The sequence below is a fragment of the Schistocerca nitens genome, chromosome 11, assembly GCF_023898315.1.
Source record: "Schistocerca nitens isolate TAMUIC-IGC-003100 chromosome 11, iqSchNite1.1, whole genome shotgun sequence".
NCBI classification, from domain to species: Eukaryota; Metazoa; Arthropoda; class Insecta; order Orthoptera; family Acrididae; genus Schistocerca; species Schistocerca nitens.
Window position 1 is genome coordinate 22,869,958 of NC_064624.1, and position 11,444 is coordinate 22,881,401.

General features: G+C 37.3%; 1 protein-coding gene across 2 annotated transcripts in view; it reads right to left on the reverse strand.

The window, feature by feature from the left end:
- LOC126212858 (zinc finger protein 728-like) overlaps positions 1-11,016 on the reverse strand; it is a 90,374-nt gene extending 79,358 nt beyond the window's left edge. For both annotated transcript variants that reach the window (XM_049940303.1, XM_049940302.1), the window contains exons 1-3: positions 10,908-11,016; positions 8,721-8,802; positions 6,353-6,415 (exon numbers count right to left, since the gene is read on the reverse strand). In XM_049940303.1, coding sequence (XP_049796260.1) covers positions 6,353-6,415; positions 8,721-8,802; positions 10,908-10,936 — 174 coding nt within the window. In that variant the 5' untranslated portion in view covers positions 10,937-11,016. The remainder of the gene's footprint in view (positions 1-6,352; positions 6,416-8,720; positions 8,803-10,907) is intronic.
- Between the last annotated feature and the right edge of the window lie 428 nt (positions 11,017-11,444).

Sequence of the window (11,444 nt, forward strand, 5' to 3'; positions counted from 1 at the left end):
ACCACCTTAATGAAACACCATCCATGTGGGCGAGAGGTTTGTGTGATCCAATGAAGTGGAGGGCTATACCAGCAGTAGTGTAACTACAAGCAGGGCCTCCCAAGCTGGACAGATCTCCATAGAGGATCCAGATGAAGTGTGTCTCACAATGTCCCGCCTAGTGTCCTGCTCTGTTCTATTGTGGCCCATCCTATACTCTCGCTTCCTTTCCTTTTCCTCCCTGTGATTGTGTGGCAGCAGGCACAGCCCCCTAATGTGGACAGCAGAAGATCCTTGGAAACCATGACAACATTGATGCACATAGGCCTTACTGCAAAGACATGGACAGCATTCTTTAGTTGTGCTGAAGACAAGCTATCTAGGGGGTAATGTCCTGAAATAAAACCTTGGCAGGTGTCCAGGCCATGAGGTGGCAGCCCCACCTGGACACTCAGGTGCTGTGGGCTGATAACCCACACCAACAAAAAACACGCATCACAGAAACTAACAGCAGAAACAGCTGGATGGATCTTAAGGATATGACCTTTGGCTGAAAAAGAAAACCCGTATTGGTCTTTGGAATGTAAGGATGTTGAGAGAGGCAGGGAGGCTAAGAGAGGTTGAAAACCAGATGGAGAACTACCGACTAGATATATTGGGACTAAGTGAAATAAGGTGGCCAGAATCTGGGGAGTTACAAACACAAATTGGTGGACTTCTGCTGTACGCAGGTCAGACAGGTGAGGACGTGATGTGTAGGAATGGTGTAGGGCTCTTACTATCTAAAAGCAGCAAGAAGAGCTTACTGGAGTGGAAACCAGTCTCAGAATGGATAATAACCACATGCTTTAAAACAAATGTGTGATATGTCACTGTAATTCAATGCTAGACACCTAATAAAATAGCTAAAGGAGAATTAAAAGATGCATTTTATACAGAGCTTAACGGAGCCCTTAGACAAACAAATTCTAGGGGCCTAAAAATTTTAATGGGTGACTTGAACACAAAAGTTGGTTCAGAAAATGAAGGTCTTGAACATATCATGGGTGTGTACGGTACTGGGATAAGGAATGTAAATGGTGAACTGCTGATAGAGACATGCACTGAACATGACCTAGTCATTGGAGGCACATTGTTTCCACATCATAACTGCCATAAGAAACGTGATCTTCTTCATACCATGTTACCGAAAATCAAATAGACCACATAGTCATAAGCTGCAAGTTCCAACACTCTCCGTTAGATGTCAGAAACAGAAGAGGAGCGGACGTTGGAAGTGACCACCACCTAGTTTTGGCAGAATTCAGACTGAAAAAAGAGGCAAACAGAACCAAGATCAGTCACAGGAGCAAGAAAACAGATCTAGCAAGGCTAAAAGACCAACAGATCAAAGAAACATTTGCTCTTGAACTACAAAACAGATTCCAGATCCTCTCTGAAGAAAACTTTATGGAAGAGGGAATTGAAACATGTTGGGGAAAAAAAATCGAAGACAGTTATTTAGATGTGATAGAAAAAATCATAGGATGTAAGGCAAATCTATGGAAGGAACGGACCTCCAATGCTACATCAGATGAGATCAGCCACCGGAAAGAACTAAAACTTAAGTTAAATCTTTGTATGACAAAAGTGCAGAAGAGTGAAGCGCATAAAGAATACACAGAGAGATAAAAGGAAATGGAAAGATGAGCAACCAAAATTAGCAGAAGAGGCATCAAGACAAGGAAATATTAAAGGGTTCTATAATACAACCAAATGGTTGTCAATGAAGAACTTCAGATATGAAGGCCCAGTTAAGAACAAGGATGGGGTGATGCCTACCACTCAACAGGCACAGCTACAGAGATGGGAGGAGCACTTCACTTCAAGGAACTGTTAAATTTTGAAGACAACCATGATGAACAGGTAAGAGATGTTCCAGAGTAAGTCGAAGAAGATCAAGATATAAATTTGCAGTGTCCCAAAATGGACAAAATTAGGGCTGCTTTGAAAACCATAAAGAATACAAATGCTCCAGGCCTAGACAACATAGCACCACAGCTCTTAAAAGCTGATATTGAACGTACTGTTAAGATGCTCTATCCCTTGATGAAGCATATTTGGCTTGAAGAGAAATCTCCAAAGGAGTGGAAAAATGGTTTGGTCATAAAGCTCCCAAGAAAGGGAAATTTGTCAGACTGTAGCAACTGGCATGGTATTACATTGTTGTCAGTGCCAGTAACATCATCACCAGAATTATTTTAAACAGAATTAAAGAGTCTCTTGAAAAGTGACTGCGTAAAGAACAGGCCAGTTTTAGGGCACAACACAGTTGTATTGATCTTATTAACACTCTTAGGATAATTTTAAAGCAAAGCGAAGAATTCCAAGCAAACATGTACCTGGTATTCATTGATTTTCAGAAGGCCTTCGATTGCATGAAACAAAGTGCTCTGGCAGGTGTTGCAGAAGTATGGGATACCACAGAAGATCTTAAACATCATAAAATATCTATATGATGGTTACAAACATTGCATACTCCACAAGGGAAATGTGACAGAGCCCATGAAAGTAATAACTGGAGTCCGGCAGAGTTGCATTTTATCACCAACACTTTTTCTACTTGTTCTAGACTCAGTTATGTGAAGAGTCACAGCAGGCAGGAGATGAGAAATCCAGTGGGAGATCCATGAATGTCTAGAGAATTTGGATTTTGCAGACAACACAGTATCACTAGCCTAGCTGACGGATATGCAAGCTACATTAAACTTGCTGAAAGAAGAAGCAGAGACTGCTGGCCTCAAGATAAATACAGGCAAAACAAAGGAAATGATAGTAAATTCAGGGAACATCGGAGGTGCCACTGTTAATAGAGCAGTGGGTGGAGACTGTCAACTCATTCCTGTATCTTGATTGTATAGTGATGGAATATGGTGGAGCTGGAGATGACATGAAAAACCGCATTAAAAAGGCATAAATTGTATCCAATACAGAAAAACAGAAATATCACGTACAAAACAAAAATCCGTATTTTTAATACAAATGAGAAGGCTGTCTTTGTGTACGCCAGTGAAAGAAGGAAAATGGATAAAAAGATAACATCCCAATTACAGAACTTCATAAATAGATGTCTCTGACACATCATGAATATCTGGTGGCCAGAAAAAAAAATGTAATGAGGAGCTCTGGCGAATAACAAACCGAATACCTATAGAAGACCAGATGCGAGAAAGTGGTGTTGAGATGGAACCATCGAGAAAAAAGCATTGGAATGGAATCCCCAGGGAACAAGGAAGAGAGGAAGACCTAAGGGCACATGGAAGAGGACAATGGAAGGGGAAGCAACAACAGTTGGCAAAACCTGTGCAAAATTGAGGCAAATGGCCAAATACAGAGACAGATGGGGAGTTCTCCTGGATGCCCTATGCCCCCATAGGGGCCAAAGGAATTAAATCGAGTCAGTCATAAATGGTCTGAGATATCAAAACAAGCTTGGGAAATGATAGCATGCAAAGAGGAGAGTATTTTACCATATGGTTAATATCTGAAATTGCCATATCTACTGACATAAGTGAAGAAGCTGCACATTTATTTTTATATTGAGAACTGGCTTTCTCATAACTACTGATATGTCTCGCCCTCAGTTGCTTCGTTAATAACACACCGTTTTAGGATACTGTTACCATTTCAATTGCCTTACAATGTTAGTGAGATGTGTATCTGTAAACTATACTGTGTTTAGGCAAAAGAAGCAGATGGTAACACAGCAACAAGAGAAGTACCATATTTCTCAAAACTCGTCACAGTCCAAGAATCCAGCTCTCCTCAACTACATTCTTGATATGCCTGATAACGTGAGACCAGTCCGATATAACATTTGCAGTGACTTCTCTTGTCACCATTTCAACATCACTGAGTATAAATTTCTTGTTGTTTTTTTGCCACATTACTTTTCACCTACGACCATATATTCCCAGCCGGATTTAAATGAGCATAATATGGAGAAAGCCTGATTAAACAATGTCCAAACATTAGCCAGTTCACTGACCTGTTAGCATGGAGTTTCTGGCTGGTACAGTACTGAAAGTTCCATTAACTCCACCTTATACAAGATGGGTTCAACTTTATCCAATCGAATATTTCTTTGTACGCTGAGAAAAATAGCTGCTTACCTCTGCTGTATTGCTGGGACTTTATCCATCCCAACTAAATGGTATTGTGCATTGTCCATTACTATTGTCGAATTTCGAGGAAAATTTTGCAGCAGAACACTTCACAGCTGGTGAACGAGTTCTTGGGTGATCACTTTTACTGTGAATCTCATGTTCAGACATGCTGCAATGTTATTATTAATGCAACGGCAGCACGGAACACTTGTTTACAATACCTGACAGCTGTAAAACACTTCACTGCCAGAAAGTATCAATTTACAATGAGAGGAAATGAATGTAGGTGCCTCTGATGCGTGACACCACATGGTACTGTTTACCCATGGTGTGGTACCATGGGCGCTTTACCAGCTGAACAGCTAACCATTGGTGCTACCTAGGCAATGGCACACAGTGAGCCAAACGTCAAAAGTTGCAACTGCTTTTAAATGCACTATAGTGTAAACTGTGTATGATCCAAATAACATTGGCTTTAGGGAGCAACTGAATGAGGCATTGCAGTTGTTAAGAACTCATATTCTGGAGGATGGAGTTTGCTCCATCTGTCCATCTTTCTTTAGGTTTTCCTAATGGAGGAAATGATAAATGTAGAAATGAAAAAAAAAGAGTAAAAATATTTAGTGAAGGAAAACACAGAAATGAAAAAAAGAATAAAGTAAATTTAATGAAGACAAACAGAATTGCTCTGCAATTTAAGTAAATACCTTGATAACAAGGATAATGAAATAAATTGAAGCACATGACATTGCAAGGGTTTATTAAAATGTAGAAGAGGGGACAAAGAAAAGAAGCCTACAATGGCGCTGTAATTTTAATGGTAGATAATACTTTGGTGTAAAATATGAAAACTGCCACATTGTTGTAAAAGTGGGTATTATATAGTATCATACTGATTCAGATGGTGATGTGAATGATAAGAGAGTTGAGAAGGGTCAAGATTCACTTTGGGTTTCCGGACATAATGGAGTATTTTCAAGCAAAAGCATTCATATCTTGAATCGTACTTTGTCATCATTTTCACAGTATATGATGAATTCTCATTCTTGCTCTGCCCACTAATCAAACCTCCCATGAGAATAACAACTGATTCAGTCAAAGAAGTATGTGTGGATAGTTTACTCGTCAAGGCAACTGGTCAAATACGTAGGAAATCACTGTTCAGGTCCAGGGCATTGCAGCAACTATCATGCATCATTTTATTTAGACATCAACACAATCACGTGTAGTTCTTATTTTTGTTTGTATATACAAGAGTGTGCTAAAAAGTAATGCCTCCAACTTTTTAATTCTGTTTGCAGTATTGGTCGAGATACTACATGTCACGTATATTACTCGACTGAGTAATGTGCACAGGCTTTTTCGCTCTGCTGACCCAAATTGGAACCATCTGCTGCTAGAGGGCTCTGGATTGTAGCATGTAACATGAACATGTGTAGCTTAACTATGTTTGTGCGTGAGGAGCAGCGTACTGTGATCAAGTTTCAAATTCAAAGAGTCTGCCCATACATGCACCACCCTGTCCTTCAGCATGACAATGCCAGACAAGACATGAGGGTTGCAATGTCTGCAACAATCTGACAGCTTGGGTTCACTGTCATCAATTATCCTCCATATACTCCTGACTTGGCCGCCTCCAATTTTCATCTGTTTCCAAATCTAAAGAATACCTTCGAGGACTTCCATTAGACAGTGACTGAAGCAGTGAAAGCAGAGGTGAGGTTGTGGCTCTGTCAACAAAGTCAGTGTCAGTATCAATGAACTGGTCTCTCGGCAAGACAAATGTGTTCATTGTGTGTGAGACTAAGTTGAGAAATAAATACGTCAACTTGAAGAATAAAGACGTAAAAAATTAACAAAGCTTGTTTTATTTGAAAAGCTTTAACAGTTTCTGCATAAAAAATGTGGAGGCATTACTTTTTACCATGTCCTTGTACAAGATAATAACTCTACTAATGTAGATATTAAAACTATTGTTCCTGTACAAAGACAGTACTTCAACCCATATAGAGCAATGCCTAAAAAATACTATATTTAGGCTTTTGTGCCATATTTTACAATAGTGGGCAAATTATGATATTGTGAGTCAGTCATAATTACTAGCATATCTGAACAAACTTTGACAATAACGCTCAGCTATATTGCTTACCTCTTCATTTACATTCCCCACAACTGTGAAATAACAAATCAGTGATTAATTCCACTCAGTCAAAAAATTCTAGAATTACCTCTTTATTCCCAGTCTCCTGTGGTTCTTCCTTTATTTTCACACTAGAGGGGTATACCTGGACCTGTGGTGAGAGTAACACAAAGCAAAATGAGTACATTTAAAAAGTCATGATCTCCACACACTGTTAGCAATTTCCACAACTTCTATGCCACAATTAAAGTACTTTTCATGAATAATTAACACCACATAATTTAGCAACAACTATCATTTTATTGTCAGTTCTCAGTGTATGTTCTTTTGTGCGACGGTAATTCTGGTTGATGCAAAACTGATTTGTTTTATTTCAGTTAGAGAGAAAATAAAATTATGTGAATGACAACATTATTTTCTAGATATTACTCACTACAGAACTATTCTAAAAATAAATTCTTACTGAGTGATGAAACACCCACAGCTTTTTCATACAGCACTGAGTTATTGAAAAACACTCTTATACAATGGAAGTAGTGTAAAAGATAAATGTCATGTGTATATTGGTTTCTGTAGTTACTCCAAATAGGAGTGGCAAAAGATCATCATCACAGAAATTGTAGGTTTTATTGCATCACAAATTATTTAACTTGCTCATGATTCACAACCTACAGCAGACACAATACCATTTAAAGAATAAAAACGTGCGAGATAATCCTCGAATTTTCACATCAGTGAAGAGAGGTTAAATATAATGAAGAGAAGTGAAATATAATCAAGGTGAAAAGGTTGAAAGCTGAACAACACACATCTCTGTACTGTTGTTCTTAAGCCAGGCTTACAATAAATGTGAAGTCTAGCTTCACTCAATGCAGACTGTCTGCTATGCTGTCAACAAACACATACAATCTGCCAACACATTTTTTGGAAATCCAATCTATGGAGCATGTTCTTGCATTTGTATCATTACCAATTCTGCAGAAACATTCAAGATGAGGGATGCAAAGGAAGCAACAAATATTTTACAGTGCAACAAAAAGTTTGGGTCAAACTTTAAGTTACATTATTTACAACAAAAATTCCTTAATATTTCTGTAACATCCTTGCAATTTTACAAATATCATTCCATCATGAAGTGATGTATATAGAAGAAGTAGTTAAAAAAAAAAAAAAAAAAAAAAAAAAAAACAGATCAATACTGAATATACAACGTCTTAGTTTTGCCATAACTTTGCTCCCATCACATATATACACACTGGAATATATCAGGGTGCATGTACACAGTGTTCTAAAAATTAATTAATGTGAACTAAAGAGACAAATCACAATTTTCTGCCATGAGTCTTATTGACACTTGGTTTACATATTCAGAGACAAGTGCTAATGCAAAAAAAAAATATTATATGAAACTAACTTCTTAAACCAGTGTTCACAGTAAATGTCTCTTCAAACTTCTTTCAAGGTAACTATGAGAACTTGACTGAGCACTGGTAGACCGATTACATCATTAACACAGCAGAAATACAAGCCTTAAGAAATTAGCAACAGATAACTTCACTAACCACTTGCAAATATCAGAAAAATGAAAACTGAATAACTATCAGGAGTTTGAGTGTGATTAACACCTTCAGATGTATTGAAAACCTGAAAATACTGGACTACGGTAGGAAAGCAAGGGTTTTCATCAATGGCATAAATGTAGCTATGGAAAAAGATTGTTATAAAAACTTCATTGGCTTTCCCAAACCACAATTAGACTGTCATCTCCCTACTTAACCTAGGCCTTAGGCTATGCTGCAACTCTATAACCACAAAATGTATAGTATAGCACTCAATGCAAATCATTGCTTTCCTCAAGTGATCATCATCTCCACTAGACCTATACAGGTATAGCAAAAAGACAATCTATGACACCACTCAAGTAGTGGCATAAACAAAACAGACAACCACAGTCTACAACAGGAACATACAAACACAAGATCCAAGGTGCCATCTATGTAACCTATGATACACTTTTAAAAAATTACACTCATAGCTCATACTGATCACTAGTAAGTGCACAGTAAGTTAGTGCACCGGGTGATGGCAATGTGGTCACTTGTTGAAATATTGTGCTCATTGGAAATGACATCCAGCCAATGACTATTTTTATCATAATAGTTCAATTTTATATAAATATATTATAATTGCCAATAAGCAGTGCATTACAAATTTGTCTAAATTTACAAAAATTAAATTAAAACCCTTCCCTGCATCATTTGTGAATTTTAACACACATTATAATCTATGCATAGTGCTGTAAATGTTGAGTGTAAACTTAAAAACTCACTGGAGATTTTATTGTACTTAATTCCTCATACTTTTAGCAAAATGGCATGAATTCTGTTTATTCACACAACATACTGCACACTGAAATTAATGAAACAACAGTAAAAAAATACTAAGAAACTACTTACAATGGAGCCTGGTGAAATTGATATCTCACTTGTTTCCTCTTTTATCCAAATAGTTTTTTCGTGGTTCATTACTGCAGTCAGGCTGTAGGAAAGACAAGGAACCAGATAATAAAAGTCACATTCAATTTCCATGGTTAATGTGAGATACAGCTGAAAGGCAGTATTTTCAGTCCATTACTGGGTGCAGCAGATGAACCACTAAACTATAAATAAATTAAAACTAGGTGAAGAAAAGAGTCTAATGTCAAGAACTGATTTACAATTCTCTCATAATGAAGTGTCATAACATATAATCTCAAAATGATAGAAAATCATGTTTTGCAAAATCCATCCAACAGAAAAAATGCTAGATTGACTGATACTGTTTGTGTCTGTCATTGGTTTAAGGTATACTCTACTACTGTGAGCATTATTTGAGAGGTGTCTTGCTTTTCCCAGAGGAACTCTAACTAGGCATACAGCATTATGAGCAATCAAAGCAACTAATGAATGGAAAGGATATTTTCTACAGAAAATCAGTAACTTACATCAACCACAATTTTAAATTTGAAGAAAGATAAATTGAAATAAAGCCTTCCATTTTTGGGATTTAGTTTGGGAATACCCTAATGCAAATGATTATCCAAATGTGTTATAATCCTGTTCTCATCAATGTAAAATGGAATTTGCGGGTCTTAATCATGTATGTGGCACTTTCAGTACTTAATTTCTAAACTCAGACATTAGTCTGCAGTTTGTCTTCAGTTACTCAGTATCATCTTGATGTGTACAAAATTAAAACCTAACTATAAGAGGAGTTCAGCAGCCTACAAACCATCATTTTGTCATTTGTTTAATGTGTGTTTTTGACACAGTTGCTCCTTTAAGGCTTTCCTTGTACAAGGCATTACTGAATACCCACAGTAGAGCAAATATTGCCATGCTGATTTTTTTTTATCTATCCACTAAAGAAAATCACACATACTGTATTTTATACGAACTGTCGAAAATTTTTTTAAAATGTCGTCTATTTTTAATATTGGTTAACTTTCTATTGCTAAACATATTTACTGGCTCTCCTCCCTCTTAACTGCAGACCCATGGTGAATGTTCTGTTACAGTCTGATTATGTGTAATGTTCTTTGTCAGTGAGAATTGCACTTACATAGTAGCTTTTTCCACACCAGCTAATTTCTTTCTACATCTATTTGAAACACTGCAGCATTACCCTTATACTAAACCACATTCATATACGCATGTTAACACAAACTGTTGTTAATGTAAGATTTCCAGGTCTATGCAGCAGATCAAATAACAGGACACTAAAATGATTCTAAATAGCCACAACAAATTAATACATCCAACATCATCTTTTATCTGCAGATACCGGTACCCAATTCCTGAAAAGAGGTAGTAACTATGTGCACTAAAGGACTGACGAATACTATCAAGTTACTCACGCTATTATCGGGAGGAGCATCACATTACATCATAGCAAACGCTATTCTTATTCCTCGTCGTTCCTTCACAACAAATATTACATAACAACAGTGATACTGATTAAGATAACGAAATAGTGAAAGTGAGCACCTCGCTGTCTTCGGTCGTCCTTCCCTCAAAAATTATAAATGACTAGCCACAGCAATTATAAATGACTAGCACTTTCACTGGAGATCACAATGTGTAGAAACTATTGAAAAAACGTCGAAAATACAAATCGTCTCTTTTACAAAGTTACAGAGTATACATGTAGAGATTTTATCGGATGGGACAAAAAACATGTACTTCACAAGACGCTACAGGCTACAAACGGCACATGTACTTTTCGTAATTGATGAACAGTATACGTAGAGTACTTAGCGCGCTCCGAAATACTGGTGGAAAAATTATTGATCTCTGTCTATTGAGAAAAATTAAAAGCTCATGGAAAACAAGCTGTTTGCATTGAAAAACATAACCTAAAACAAGTACACACCAAATTCGCACGCAAGCCCAAACCATAAACAAATCCACCAACGATAATTTAATCATGGCCGTTTGTATACACAACAAAGTAAATTTCAAATATGCCGCAAAAGCCATTAAATTAATACAATATTGAAACTATTGCCAGAGCATCGTCACAAAAAACATGTAAAATGCTTCGTGTTACCCATGCAGTTACAAGAATAATAAAAATGTGATCGAATGAAACAAGTTTACTGTTACCTCTGCTTATTTATCTCCACGGTGTACATTTGTTAGTATGACACACAGTCTAACATTAACAGTCGCGACACTCACTGCTGTTAAAGTTGTCACCGTTTGACAGCTGGAGCGACACTAGCGCTCCAAGCGGCGATAAAGATGCGTCGGCAGCACGTTCGTTATGCATCCCTTTCCTACGTGATTGACGAAATATTTGATTTTTTTTTTTTTCTTTTTGCCTACCAGAGTTTGTGTAATATCAGAAGACAACGATGTTTCTAAAAATGATTCTAACATAAGTGCAAGTAGGGATAAAAATCATGAACCAGTGGCAAGTTACAATACATTTGTGAAGAAACACTTGTAACTGTGAATAGAGCTGCAGCTTATCACATGGATATCAACCGAATACAAACACATAGATTCACAACTCGTCCAAGTACCTGTCAGACTTCCGTCGCCTTGCCGGAACTAAACCCTCCCCCTACTATCCTCTTCTCCATGATGATCACCCCTTCCATGACACCCTTAGCAAGGGCAATCACTTTGCATCCTACC